A 15,492-nucleotide genomic window follows, 5' to 3' on the forward strand; every position below is an offset into this window, starting at 1 on the left:
TCCCTCTGGTATGATCTACTGTTTTTAAGTGTATGTTTAAAGCCAGGATGGGGGAACATGTGGCCCTCGATATGTTCCTGGGGCACACTCCTACCACCCCTTGTGGTTGATCATTCTAGTGTTTATGAGAATTGGAATCCTAACAACATTGGGGGTAAGGTCACAGGTCCCCCATCTCTGGTTTAAAATAAGGAACTGTCCATTGTTAACATGTGTCTTAACACCCCTTGGTCATACTAACTACATAGCGACTTCCGAACTATGAAACACTATTTTCCTTTAAGAACGTAAGAGCCCTGTTCATCAGGCCGAAGATCCATCTAATGCAGTATCTTGTTCTCACAGTGGTTAGGTAGTCTATGGGGTGGGGGGAGTCCCTCCAACAGTCCAATTAGGATAAATGGCATGGAATGTTGAGAGGAGCTGCTTGGCAGAATGAATCTGGATGGTTGCATAGGAAGGAGGGAGAGTGGCTTACAGATCTTAAATTTTGTAGAAAGAACCTCAAAGTATGAACAGGTCATTTCCTCTCCAGCAGAATAGCATAAAAGGGGGTTAGGGGGAAAATGTCCCTGGTGACAGAAGCGAGTGCTGTCAAAATAAATCAATGGAAAATCAATATATTAAGGGGGTAAAGCTGATTTCACTTCCAATAAACCCAAGATGACTGAACACAAAAAAGGAAGGGGTGGTGGTGGAATGGAGCAGCTGAAATCCTGAACAGAAGCATTCTACCCAGCAACATTTGGAAAGTGGGCTACAATACCCTATTTCCTCCCCTCAAAACTTGTTCAGGTTGCACTAGCTGAGCCTTTTTCAATCATTACTCTACGAGTAGCAAGCAGTTTCCAGGGCACACCTTTAGCCCTGCTCTCATTGTCAAATGGCTCCTGGCTTCCCATCTGTTTACTGCAATCAGCAATGAGATACCTACATGGGGAGCCTAAAGTACAGCCGTTTTGCTGCTGTCGATTATTGCCCTTAGCCCATGGGAAGCCAGAAGAACACAAGAATCGGGAACCATTTAATGTCTGGTGTTTTATAATTTTTTTGTATATGCTGTAAGCCACACAACCAGATGGGTGGGGTATAAATAATAAAATTCCTATTTATTAAGTATGAGGGCAGGGGGCTAAAGGCATGGTCCAGCAGTCTCTTGTTGCCTCAAAATGCAAATAATGACTGAATAGGGCAGGTGCTAAGAAAAGTTCTGCACTGAGAGTAAATGCCCTCCTATGCTTCTTATTAAACATACTGCATTTCATTCAATATACTGAAGTGCCTGGCTTCTAGAATTTATTAGGAATGCTGTACTGAGGGAGCTCCTACAGGTAGAAGGTTCTGGAAGTCCAGCCTCCAGAAATGGAGGAATCCTCCATCACTGACCTCCAGCTGAGCAGAACTAACCTTCACAGTAAGTCCAACATCCTTTATTCTAGAAGTAAATGTAAAAGCAGCCGAAAAGGGAAGAAAATATGCTATGGGGAAGCATGACTGGGCTCCACACAAAGGGACATAAATCTACTAAGAAAATAAAGAATAAATTTAAAATATTCAAAGAACCAACTTTACCCTGGCAGCAAAAATCAGTGGAGTCTAGTGTCTGAGCAACCAAATTTCATTTTAAAAGCAATATACACAAAATATTACAAAAGCATTTAATGACCTTTTTATGTGGAAAGAAAACAAGTATAAATAGAAATTAGAAAAAATATTTTTAAGGTATCAACATACTCAGACTTGCTTTATCGGGTGTGTTTCTTCAGGAGATATCTGCTTCTAAGATAACCGGGTTTCATGTTCTCTGCCAGAAGCTGCTGCCTATCTTCATACCAGCAAGCGATAACCTTCCATTTGAGGTGGTTGCTCCTTCAAAATAAGATTTTAGTTTAGTTTATAAAGATCCAAACCATCACTAGTCCCACATTTCTGTTACCTAGGACGTTCTTAAGGAGCGCCCGTTACCAACACATACACACCCACTCACGATAGGAACTCATGCTTCTGGCTTTTAAGTTTTCCTTTCAAATATCGCACCCTTGAATTCATTATCAGACATTCTCTTTCCCTACTTATTACCCTAGCATTTCAGCAGGAATACTGGCTAAAGTCTGCCCTGTCTGCAGACCTGGCCCTTTTTGCTTCTTGTTCTAACCAGCTCTGGCAAAGAAAAAGACAACATCCACCTGTCTTGAAATGTCATGTTTTAAGCTGAAGAAAATGGGTCAAGAGCAACGTAATCATCACAATCTCTGCACCTGAGGCACAATCCATAGCCTTGGGTAGGCAACAGGTTTTCTATCTTTTTCTACTGCAACACACACAGCTTTCCTATTGGTCATACAAAGGGAAAGGCCTTGTGGGAAACCTGTGGTCCTCCCGGTGTTCCTGATTTACAACTCACATCACCTCCGACCATTGGCCATGCTGACCACTGCCACTGGGAATTGCCCCAGGTTTCCTAATCCTTGCCCTAGGCACACAAAATTCTGCACATAGTTGCTGCAACAGCTTTGATTTTTGAGATGCGGCAAATTTTCTTAAAAGTAACAAAAGTCACACTGCTACTGGCATGCAGACCTGTATAAGATAGTCAGCAATGTATTCTGGCTTCAGGCAGTTCACTCCTTGAGCAGAAGCCTCTCCTAAATTAACTCTTAAATCCTCTGGCTTCAGTTTGTTAAAATCGGCAAAAAGATGGGTGGCTTCTCTAAACACAGAGGCAGAATGAGCAGGCAGCACCTGTAATTTCAAACACAGAGACACTGAATTACTTATATATATGGTACATGCATACTATTAACATTTAAACTAGCCTTGCCAGCAAAATTTCAGAAGGTAAACCGCCAGCCCTGCTTGCAGCTTCCAGAATGGCCCTGGAAGTGGCATGCAAAATCAAGAACATATTAACTGTTAGATTGTCAAAATAAGGTGCAGTGGTTGTGCAACATCTCCACATGGCTAAGCCCCCATGACTCTGTTCCTATGACACCTTAAAGGTAAAGGTAAAGGTACCCCTGCCTGTATGGGCCAGTCGTGTCCGACTCTAGGGTTGTGCACTCATCTCTCTTAAGAGTGAGAGCTCGGGCTCCCCCCGCCCTCGGCCCCCCGCCCTGCAAGCAAGAGGCCGGGAGCCAGCGCCATCCGAAGACACTGCTGGGTCACGTGGCCAGCATGACGAAGCTGCAGCTGGCGAGCCAGCACCAGCGCAGCACACGGAAACGCCATTTACCTTCCCGCTATAAAGCGGTACCTATTTATCTACTTGCACTTAGGGGTGCTTTCGAACTGCTAGGTGGGCAGGAGCTGGGACCGAAAGACGGGAGCTCACCCCGCCACGGGGATTCGAACCGCTGACCATACGATCGGCAAGTCCTAGGCACTGAGGTTTTACCCACAGCGCCACCCGCGTCCCCGTGGCACCTTACCCTATCTCTAAACATATTTTCCACGCTCCCAGAATACTAGGAAGGAAATTGGCTGGACAAGTGCCATTGATACTGCACAATATTACAGCACAGTGCAAACGGTGGTAGTCCTCCATGTCACATGCAGCTTCTGAAACTATTTTTGAGCCTGTGACAACTGTCTTGTATCCAGTCTCAAAGAGCCAATGGCTAAGGAGAGAATGCGGAATTGAGGGGTCTGTGAGTAAATTATTTGCCACAAACAACCTAGCAAGTGGCTGCCCTAGTCTGAATTATACAGACAAAAATCTACCTGTTCTGTTAAGAGGGTGTTCAACCATTACTTGAAAATATTCAGCTTTCCAGAACACCAGGTATTTCCAACAATTGAGAATTTAATCATATCTTATTAAAGGTAAAGGTACCCCTGCCCGTATGGGCCAGTCTTGACAGACTCTAGGGTTGTGCGCTCATCTCACTCTAGAGGCCAGGAGCCAGCGCTGTCCGCAGACACTTCCGGGTCACGTGGCCAGCGTGACGAAGCTGCTCTGGCGAACCGGCACCAGAGCAGCACACGGAAACGCCGTTTACCTTCCCGCTAGAAAGCGGTACCTATTTATCTACTTGCACTTAAGGGTGCTTTCGAACTGCTAGGTGGGCAGGAGCTGGGACCGAATGACGGGAGCTCACCCCGCCGCGGGGATTCGAACCGCCGACCATGCGATCGGCAAGTCCTAGGCGCTGAGGTTTTACCCACAGCGCCACCCGCGTCCCTTATCTTCTTAGATCCTTGTATTTAACAAATTCTCCAATTTTTAAAGCGGTAATCTGGATGCAACTCATAGCAATTATGGAGGAAATATAGTTGGGTTTACCAGACATTTATATCAATCCCACATATTTAGCTAACTGAGTACCAGAAAATTATTATTTTTATTAGCCCTATTCCCCTGCCCCATTTCATGCAATGGTTTCTTCCATTTCCTCCCTCATATACATATACAATGGTACCTTGGGTTACATACGCTTCAGGTTACAGACTCCGCTAACCCAGAAATAGTACCTCGGGTTAAGAACTTTGCTTCCAGGATGAGAACAGAAATCGTGCTCCAGCGGCGCGGCGGCGGCAGGAGGCCCCATTAGCTAAAGTGGAGCTTCAGGTTAAGAACGGACCTCCGGAACGAATTAAGTACTTAACCTGAGGTACCACTATATGAGTTTGTACATATAACACAATTGCAAATTTGGCACAAACAAACCTCCATTTCCCCCCATCATGAGTATATTAGCTTTAAGTCTTGGTTTATTATTATTTCAAATACTTTTTTTTAAGATCTCTTGCCATTTTTTTAGTTACATGAATTTGGAGAGATTGAAATAGAAAAAAGGTTGGTAAAATAACCATTGTCATTATAGATAACTGCACACACACACACACACACACACACACACAGACAGACATTTGTGTTTCAGTAGCTGGAGAGAGGTGTGAATAACCCTTTAACCCTCCAGATGTTGCTGAACTACAACTCTCATCAGCCGCAGTGAGCACGGCCATGGATAGTGATGATGGGAATTGTAGTTCAGCAACATCTAGAAGGCCAAATGTTCCCCGCACCTGCCCTAAATTATTTGCTCAATTTTTACATATTACTTATTTGTAAAACAAAAATACTGATTGATTTCTCCTCCCGCCCCCAAGTGGATCTGGAACAATAATGGACACTACAAAACTTTTAACTGAAATTAATGGAAAAATAACATTGGAGTACGCTTAATGGATGTGTGTTGCATCACAGGATGAAAAGTTTCTGGTGACACAACCAGTTCCTTGCTTTGGAACAATTCATCATTCTGATCTAATACGAAATCTTAAGATCCTATGTTCTTATGCAGAAAGCAGCAATTCAACGCCCACTGGCATCAATACTGGCAAATAAACAGAATACATGCCTTTGCTCCGCCTGACTCTAGAAGACGTTTGAAGCCTGCTTCCTTGGCTGGGTCAACATTCAAAATAACTTTCCAACCACGAAATGCCCCCTACAAAGATAGAGCTATTAATATTAATACACATGAACACATACATATAAAATGCTACAAAGTAAGTTTAGCAACACATTTTCTAAAAGTAGTTTAATAAGTTAGAATGCTTAACGTTAGTAAGTCAGAATGCTGTTTTACTATACTGAAGTACATCTCTTGACTATATAGTGATAGAACATACCTTTTTATTTCTTTATTCACTTAATTTTGTTCAGGAAAGGAATATTTTAAAAATTAGATAAAAATGAATTGCATCTCTCTTTACAGCCACAAAGTGTCAATCAACCAATAAATAAAAAGCTGAGAGCTACTTTCAAAAAACCCACTACTCCTCAGAAAAAATACCTCAGTAATGCCAGCTTCCTCTCGCCGTCTTTGTATTATTTTCCTCCACCTCATTGCTGCAACTGCTAAATTCTTCTGGGATTCAGTTATTTCAGACGCAGCACTGAGTATGGAATTACTTCCCCATTCAAAATCTTCCTCCTAATGGGTGGAAAGTCTCTTATTCACTGCAATTCAGTCAACAACATGAAACAAGAAAAATCCCAAAAACAAGCAACCTATAGTTTATAAACAAATAAAATACATGTAACATTTACACTGGGTGCCCTTTGAGATAGTTTTTAAAGGGAAAGTATGCTTTTAAATTACCCAAGTTCAAGCACCACTCAACTTAAATAATGAATTCTCAGCTGAAATCCACAGAGTAGCTAATTAAAGTGGGATTCAGTTATTTAAGGACATTGCGGTGAGGCAAGATTTCGGTTCATTGTTTTCCCCTCATGTATATCCCTGCCTTTAGTCCATGGAACTCAAGGCAGCATAGGTACAATTTCCCATCTAGACACTGCCCAGACCCAGACCACATAATTTGCTTTCCAATCACATGCTTTTATTTTGTAAATTATATCAGCTTCATTTATGCCTTTGCACCATGAATGGTGTTCTGATGTTTTAATCTCTGATGTTTAAGTTTTGAATTTTGTATATTGTATGTTTTCATTTTGTAAGCTGCTTTGTGACACAGATGTGGGGGAAAGCAGGGTACACATTTAAAAACAAATACAACAGTAAAAGAGTTTTTAAAGCAGACTAAAATTCACTTAAAAGTATGCCGTACCGGTAGAAAGCGTTGTACTGTTCTGCATGCATCCAGGTAGGAGCAATGAAGTACCCACTTTCCAGCTGCCATTGAGGCCAAGAATTTCTCATTGCCAATAGGGTGCCCCACTATTGTGTGGGTACACCTAGGGTCAAAGCACTGCTTCTCAAGCACCACTCCACCTAAAGAATGGATTTTAAATATAGTTATTTTTACAAGCAATTCCTACTAGAGGAAGGTCAGACATAGAAAGTGATGAGGTGTTTTGTAAGCCGTGTACACACAACCACCCCACCAGATGGAGCCCCAGTATGCTCTGATCACCGATTTCTTACCCAGCTCTTCAATCATATGGTAATAATCAATCCGTGCCTGAGGGCGAACAGAAGACAGCTGGAATCTGTACTCTTTTTTTGGTTCTTCAGCAGTCATTTGGTCTACTCTAATGACCTGAAAAGGTAAGTTTGGGGGAAAGAGGAAAGGACAAAAAGATGTCATTGATTCCCAGCAGTTTGTCCCATTATCCATTTAATTCAGTCACATTTTTTAAAAACCTGTATGATAAGCCCCTAGAGAGACTTGAGTTACATATTTGTTATTTAAAAAAATCACTTCGATATCTTTGCCCGAGTCTCTACTAATGGCAAGGTATACAGTAGAAGCTATTTATTCTGATCAAGTATAGCTGAATGTATCAGAGCTGAAGTCTATCTATATGAAATATGCATTATACAGTAATTTAGCAGGTAGCACAAAGTCAACGAGCACTACATGAAATTAAATACCTCCAGATATTTCAACCAATATGTCAGACCCTTGAAATCTTTGCAAAAATCATTCCTGAACTCCTACTCCCCATAATGAAATTATTTTAACCGAACAAATCACAGGTACTTCTTTTCTTTCAACCTCTCCATTATTCTTGAGCTGGCAAGAAAAAGCAGGTTGCATATGGGATTTAAAGTAATTTCCAAGAAGCCACGGGGATAAAATATTTACTGTCTGCTGCGATCTATTATCTGTATGTTAATATTAAACTACTAACAACTTCAAATGAAAGTTCAAACAAACACTGGAATATAACTTCTCAATGCAAATATTAATATATGAACCAGCATGCTGTCATAAGGCATACATTTGTTTTTGGCTGAGGAGCCACAGGAGGATTTGCCAAAGGAAAGGCAATGGCAGGAGCCAGCGGAGTTGGGATCAGATTATCTTCTTTCACGGGGATCTCTGGATTTCTGCAGCCTGGAAGCTTTGGGACCTCAACCCAATCTGTTTTTGCAGGTTCATCAATTTCTACAAAGCAAAAAAACACCCCATCAAATCACTAAAGCAGGCAAATATAAAACTGAACAGTTCTCAAAGGAAGCCAAGCAGAAAATGAAAAGGAGAGAAAAAATAATGTATTATTTAAATCAGAACCTTCAAAAGCGGCAGCCACAATCCCAGACAAGTAACCCTGTTGGTTTAAATAGCCTATAAATGATCAAGACTGCAGCCTAAACTTACAGGAAATCCTTGTTTTACACAGGGGTTCCGTTCCAGACCCCCCACACGTGTCGGTAGAGCACATGTAAGCCTGCTCCACCCCTTTTTATGACTTTTGGGGCTACTTTCTGGTTCAGTACCATGTGAGTGTGCGTGATCACACATCATTCAGATCACACATCATTGGGAGTCGCCTGTGTTTGCCTACACATGTGAACAGACTGACTGTAGAACAAAATTATCATGTATCCTTAATGCTTTTGAAGTGCCACATAAGCCATACAAAGTATAAAAAATCTCTTATTCATCATTCTATCAAGTGAACCTTTGGTTAATCAAGCCCTCCTTCTATCCCTGGATACCTAAGACAGCTTCAACCTTTCCTTTGCCCCCATATTCTGTTCCAGACACATCCTTAAGACCAATTTCTCAACTCCTTCCTACCCCTAAATATTTGGTGTGCGGAAGGTGTTTCAAATATACATGAATAAAAAGGCAAGGGGTTGTTTTTTAAATGGATCATCATTGGTATCCTCTGACACAAAGCAAGTATATAGTTAGCTGACAACAAACTACTCTACACTGGAATACACAATTCCTGGTAGCAACAAAACTGTGTAATGATTAGATTGGGCCTAGCAAAAAATAATAATAATTGTACATCAGATGGTAAAACTGTTAATGAATTCTTATCATTGTACCAGTGGTGGGGACTCACATGACTGAGGACTCCACTATACAAAGGAAATCTTCATTATATATAGAAAATATGCCTGAGCTTAATTCTAACCTAGACTTCCCCCAGACATGCATTTAAAAACAAAACAAAAACAGGGAAACCTTCAATAATACAACTACACATCTACAGTCTTAAGTGAGCATAATCCAGGGAACTTTTTTAACCACGAAAACCAGCTATTTCAACCCAATCACACTGTTTTCTTTTCTTACCCATTTCAGCAATTTCCGTATCGGTAAAGGATTTTGTAAGCGAGAGGTCTCCAGCGTTTACTGCAATAGGTTGAATTTGTTCAGAACACTGTGAGGGGCTGCTGGGCCACTGAAGGTTACTAGCAAGCCTTGCCCGCTCTTCTCTTGCAGTGGGGTCATCCCAAATAATCTGTTCACTCTGTGATGGCTCTGTGTTGACATCCATTGCTACCTGGTGTGACTGCCTAAGGACCAAAATGAACAATGAGGATGTGCACTGCTTTAATAAGTATACAGAGTTCTCTGTACAGCAGAGTTGGAAAACCTCTGGCCCTGGTTTTCAGCTATGCTTTTCTGGAGTTGTTGGCAGTTTGAAGTCCAGCAACATCTGCAGAGTCACAGGTTCCCTAACCTTGTGCAACAGTAATGAAACACATCGGGTTAGAACAAGCTTAGGTTAGCTGGACTTAGGTTACAATGCAGCCAATGGGTAATTTAGTCTCTGTGCACTAGCATGGGAGAACGGCATTCACAGCTGGGCATTTAAAGTTTCTGTTGCAGACACTTGCGCAGCTGATCAGACAAGTCACTTTTCTGTTTAGAAATTTGTCATTCAGTCACACAAGCAGCTGTAGCAAAAACCTCAGAAGACACCTCTGGCTGCCTATGCATAGCTTCCTAGGATGGTAGCCCAGAAATTCAAGATGTGTTCAAAATGTCACACAGTACCTTAGGGCTTCCAAGACTCGGCTACGGCCGTTACGAACAGAACGAGGGCCATCTGGAGTTGCCGGAGAATTGTCAAATCCGTTCCTAGACAAAGATTTTCTTTGTCCTTGAAACTTTGCTAGTGATGTTGCAGTCATGATTTCCTGTAGCTGCCTTTGAAAGTTCTCCCTCATTTCCAGTGTCTGTGTTAAAACTGGAGGTTCAAAAGAAATGTAAATAAATAACAGCTCTTTCTACTTAAAATATGTCAAATGCCATGTAATAAAAGCCATGTGGGCCCCTTCTTCACTGCTTATTAGTTACGCATACTTTGCCCTTCCATATTCCGTACATTTCAAGAACTCACTGAAAATTCTGCCCCTCATCTTAAGGTCCCAGGGATGGGTCACACGAATTAAAAATACAACATTAAAAACAGATTAAAACAAGTTACAATCACAAGAACAGGGTGGGTTCCAAAAAGTCGGGTGAAGAAGTGCATCTTCAGGATATGGCAAAAACGGATGGAAGATGCCAAACCATAAAATAATGCACACAAAGAGTTACCTCCTTTTGATGCATTTTCTTTTTCGACAGAAACTGCCTCAGTCACTTGATCCATACCAACATCTTCTATATCGTTAGTATCCAACGACATTTTCTGAAACAGTTGATGTTCAGGTCTTACACAAGTCATATCTCAGAACAGAAAAAGTATGGCAATTTGTCCCGTGTTCATTATTGATGCAAGGAGAACTGTATACAAACTTTACTAATAAACCCAACAAAAATATTCAACAGTCCCAACAAAAGTAAATCTACTTCCAGGTTGTCACTATGACATTAACACAGGAAGTTGCCTTATACCAAGTCAGACCAAAGGCTCATCTCGTTCAGTACAGTGGTACCTCGGGTTAAGAACGTAATTCGTTCTAGAGGTCCATTCTTAACCTGAAACTGTTCTTAACCTGAGGTACCACTTTAGTTAATGGGGCCTCCCGCTGCTGCCGTGAGATTTCTGTTCTCATCTTGAAGCAAAGTTCTTAACCCGAGATACTATTTCTGGGTTAGCAGGGTTTGTAACCTGAAGCGTCTGTAACCTGAAGCGTCTGTAACCCAAGGTACCACTGTATTGTCTACACTAGGAATGGGGAACCGATGGCCCCCCAAATGTGTCTGGGCTGCAACTTCTATGTCCCCTGAACACTGGCCATTCTAAGTGGGGAGACGGTGAAGGTGAAGGCAAACAACATATGGAGGGTCTCCACTTGTGGTCTACACTGACAGCAGATCTCCAGGGATGTTTCCCAAGCCTACCTGGAGATGCTGGGGCGGATGTACATGCACCACAGATATTCTACCATTAAGCTCTGGCCTTTCCTCCAAGTAGCTGAATGTGGCCATATAGCAGTCAAATAGTTTAGTCCGTTTACTTTCATAATGTTGTGAACACTAACTGCCATAACTACAATAAATTGAAACTTTCAGCATGTATTAGACTATAGAATTAGCATAATCTAAGTGAAAACAATTGCAGAAAACCATTCACTGTTCTGTTATTTATTCATCCAGGTTAAGGTTACCATAATGATTTTAAAACACACATACACACACAAATTGCATCTACCATACCTCGTCTTCCTTCCCTGTTTTTTCAGACGAATCTAGCCGATCTGAGAATCTGTCATCTTGAATACCACTAATATTCAAACTCATTTTAGGGTTATATGTGTAAGGATAGAGAGATTCAGGCAGCCGTTTATATTCTTGTGCACTCTGGAAAGAGTTAGTAGGGAGAGGAATTAATGCTACAAACTTAGAGCAAGGAAGTGAGCAATTTTATTTTATTTTTGTTAAGGAAACATTTCTTTTTCTGCCCAGCCAACAATAAATATGTTCCTCAAAAATGTTACTTTGTTGGTAAAACAAACAATCCTGTGGCACCTTTAAAATTAATAATTTTGCTGCGGCATAAGCTTTCATGAACTAGAAACTGTTTCCCTGGATGCATGAAATGTTTATTCTCAGTTACCTGGGGAGGGTCTCTTCGCAAGGCAAAGACACAGTGAAGCTTTACGAAGGCCTTCCACCTAACAGCTGATATGTGGGGTAGAGAAGCATCAGCAGCCCCTGCTTCCCCACACCTCAGCTGTGCAAGCCACACGAGTCGCAGGGACAGTTGTGGGGAAGCAGTGATGGCGGCTGCAGCTCTACCCTGCACATCAGCTGTCAGGCGGGAGGCCTCAGCAAAGCCCCGCTACACCTCTGGCTTGCAAGAAAACCCTCCCCAGAGCCCAAAGAGGATGTCCTCTTTGGGCTCTGGGGAAGGTCTCCTCGCGAGCCAGGAGGACTCACCAGGGTGCTCCCAATATAAGCAATTTCAGTTACATGCCCAGAAGTGTGAAACGTAACCCTAGTGTAAATTGTGCGTTGTCTGCACACCACTTAAAAATGATAATAATTAAGTGATAAACAGAGGCTTTAAAATAAAAGGAAAAGCCTATCCAGGGCAATGGAGCAGGAGGATAGATGAGTGGGGGAACTCGAACTGGGAGCCACACAAGTAACTAAGGACAGAAGACAAGAGAGATGAGAGACACCTGAGTTGGAAGACAAATACACTTTGGAGAGCTGAAAGAAAGACAGGAGATGAACTGAAGGGCTGAATAGTAGAGGAATAAATATCCAACAAAATGTGCTCTTTACAGTGTATGTATTTCTGGCTGCTACTTTGCAGGGTCTTCTATTATTTCCTTTTTGGTCCCACGCCAATCACTGGCTTCTTAGTACTGCCCCACCAATGGAAACAGCACTGCCCTTAGAATCACAAATACAGTGGGACCTCCGGTTGTGAACTTAATTCGTTCCAAAGGTCCGTTCTTAAGACGAAACCTTTCTTAACATGAGGCGTGCTTTCGCTAATGGGGCCTCCTGCTGCTGCTGTGCCACTACCGCTCGCATCCCGGGGCAAAGTTCGCAACTAGGGGCATCTACTTCCAGGTTAGCGGAGTTCATTACCCCAAGCATTCGTAAGGAGGACAGTACGTAACACGAGGTTTCACTGTATATTACTCAACAGTACAAGTTGCCAATGTGGTGCTTTCTAGATGCTGGGCTCCCAACTGTCCTCAGCCCCTAGCTAGTGTAGCCAATAGTAAGGGACCATGAGACTTTGAATCTAACAAAATATGGTGGCAGGCATACTGGCAACCACTGACTCAGAGGCTGTGTTTCTCACTTAATAGCACTTTCACCTCATTCTCTTGTAGCGCAGTGCTTCAGGGACATACTTAGTAGCAGACAAGTAGCAAGTGACAAGTCTTGCTGAAACACAATCAAGCTTTTGAAATACAGATGGACCTTAGAAGAACTGCAGTGTAAGCACACAAATATTGCCACGCTACATTTATAGATATATGAAACAGAAGTAGCACACACGGCACTTTATTTGCTGAACCCTTATATTGCATAGCCTTATATTGCTTGTAGACTGGCATGCCCAGAATACTCCTTATGAATGATATCCAACTAAACTCAGAGTAGGCTCACTGAAATCAATTGACTTTAGCCTTAATATGATTAATGTAGGCTGTCACCCCATATATGCCCGATTTTTAAAACAGATTCAACTCACATTAAAAAAAGAAGTCAGTAATGACATGTTGTGCAACCTTTCCCTTTCCCCATCCTTGTGTTAGGAAAAACCTGTTTCTCCATACCTCCAAAAGCCAGTGTTCCGACACTACATGTATGCCCCTTTCTTTAGCAGATTTGTATTCCCGGTTACCATCATTTTGCCTTCCTTGGTAGATAAAATGAGTTACAGTTTCATCAAAGCACCACCTAAAAGATATGAAAGACATGTTAAACTCCACGTTAAGTGATTTCCAGTTTTGGGAATGGGGGGCGGGGTGACTTGTGGTTATCATGATGCCAACTCAACATTCCTAACACCTGCACACACCCCAAACTGGAACAGCTCTTAGAAATAATATCCACCATTATCACATGGAGGGTCCACATGCCTCACCCCGAGAAGACCAGGGATGCTGATCATTTTCTATGGTAAATATGCCAATAATATTTTTTTTAAGAATCAATCAGTCGACAAACATGGTGATTTAAAACCGTCCTTCAAAACCATGATTTGTTTTTCAGAAACATAAAATAAATGTCCACCTGGTAATTCAAATTTAATAGTCACATTTAGCGGAGGAAGCTGCCTTATACTGAATCAGACATATTCACCCATTAACTCATTACTGTTTACTAGCAATGGCACTCCGGGGTTCAGGCAGAAGATATTTCCAGCCAATGCCAGAGCCTGAACCTGGGACCGTCTGTATGCAAAGTAGATGCTGTACCACTGAGCAATGGCTCCTTCCCAGGGTTATTCGTTGTGTTACATTCAAAAACTGTAACAAATTTAATTTATCCAATCTTTTAGAAAATAGATTCTCAAATGAGTTACAGGATAGATTTATGGTCTGCAAGTTACACAAAACAATCACAGAAAGTCTCAAGCTTCCATTGCATTTATTCCAATAACAAGACACAGCCACTTATCAACAAATACAGTATTCTGAATACTACCACTTCTCGTATGCATCATATCTATTAATTTGTCCATCTCTGCACTATCATTCCGATCTAGTTGGAGCTTGTGGGTTTTTCCACTTATACACCCAGACTTTTTTTTTTTTGAGATTTTAATAAATTTGTTATTAGAGATTTCGTATTCTTTGACACATCAGCTCCTATCCATTAAATTAGCTTAATCCCAATCATAGCCATCCATATATCACCAATTATTTGTCTCTAAAAGTCACGTGTCATCTGGCATTCCCACCACATATGTAAGAAATTGTCATTTATAGCTGAAGGCTTCCAACACCTGAAACATGCATCTACATGAATTTTATTAACCCTAGCAAGTGTCAGATATCACCATAATAGTATATATTGAGCTTTCTGTATTGATAGGCTCAGTGAAGAGTTCTTTACGGAGTTCCAAATCATACTCCATTTTTGTTCAGATACAGTAAATCTGAGATCTCTTTTCAACCTAGATCTAGTTATAGGTTTCCTTCTTCCTTAGCTTCTGCTCATGGTTTGTTTAGAGAGAAACAAACCATAAGTCCAAGGTTCGGGTGACACAAGCCAGATAATGGCTGTTTTTCCACCAGTGCAGCAGGGGTGAGGAATATGCACCAGCATACTGTTCATTCACGTAAAACCACAATTTATTTTACCTATGGTTCAGTGTGACTTGTGAACCAGACCAGTGAAATAAATTGCCTTACCCTCCAATTCCTCCCTCTATTTCCCTTTTTGCATTATGTGTACTAGACTGTAAACCTGAGGGCAGGACCATTTCTGCTTTTTATCTTTGTACAGCAACTAGAAAATTTTAGGCACTTGAATCATTATAATAATTTCAAGAGCTAGATGTCAAAGTCTTATCAGTGCAGAATTCTGTTAACTGCATGTACCTGTAATCTGCTCCAAGGGAAGCAGCAATGGCATTCAGCTCGCCCTGCTTTTTACTGAGCTTCTTACTCACACATATGACAACATCAGCGAGAGGCTTTGGCTCCTCTTCCTGTTCAAAGTAGAATTAGCAGAAATGTAGTTCAGGGTCACATTTTCAAGGGTGAGTTCACTTGCTTGTTTGTAATGTAATGAAAGAAAAGTTATTCTCCTTCCTTTCTCCTTCAATGCAATAGTTCAGCAATACCAAATTCATGTAGGTATCTCTAGAAATGTGGTGCCAGTTATGACAGCACTGATTATTTGTTAATA

At 41.6% G+C, this 15,492-nt stretch overlaps 1 protein-coding gene across 4 annotated transcripts in view; it reads right to left on the minus strand.

The window, feature by feature from the left end:
* Positions 1–1,602: 1,602 nt before the first annotated feature.
* The window catches only part of TOPBP1 (DNA topoisomerase II binding protein 1), a 31,173-nt gene continuing 17,283 nt past the window's right edge, over positions 1,603–15,492 (minus strand). For all 4 annotated transcript variants that reach the window (XM_028751601.2, XM_077916391.1, XM_077916389.1 and 1 more), the window contains exons 16-28: positions 15,183–15,292; positions 13,410–13,533; positions 11,323–11,466; positions 10,258–10,351; positions 9,712–9,904; positions 9,004–9,227; positions 7,694–7,860; positions 6,894–7,008; positions 6,577–6,740; positions 5,799–5,939; positions 5,361–5,450; positions 2,581–2,742; positions 1,603–1,869 (exon numbers count right to left, since the gene is read on the minus strand). In XM_028751601.2, coding sequence (XP_028607434.2) covers positions 1,828–1,869; positions 2,581–2,742; positions 5,361–5,450; positions 5,799–5,939; positions 6,577–6,740; positions 6,894–7,008; positions 7,694–7,860; positions 9,004–9,227; positions 9,712–9,904; positions 10,258–10,351; positions 11,323–11,466; positions 13,410–13,533; positions 15,183–15,292 — 1,770 coding nt within the window. In that variant the 3' untranslated portion in view covers positions 1,603–1,827. The remainder of the gene's footprint in view (positions 1,870–2,580; positions 2,743–5,360; positions 5,451–5,798; positions 5,940–6,576; positions 6,741–6,893; positions 7,009–7,693; positions 7,861–9,003; positions 9,228–9,711; positions 9,905–10,257; positions 10,352–11,322; positions 11,467–13,409; positions 13,534–15,182; positions 15,293–15,492) is intronic.

This window comes from Podarcis muralis, chromosome 12 (genome assembly GCF_964188315.1).
Source record: "Podarcis muralis chromosome 12, rPodMur119.hap1.1, whole genome shotgun sequence".
Classification (NCBI taxonomy): domain Eukaryota; kingdom Metazoa; phylum Chordata; class Lepidosauria; order Squamata; family Lacertidae; genus Podarcis; species Podarcis muralis.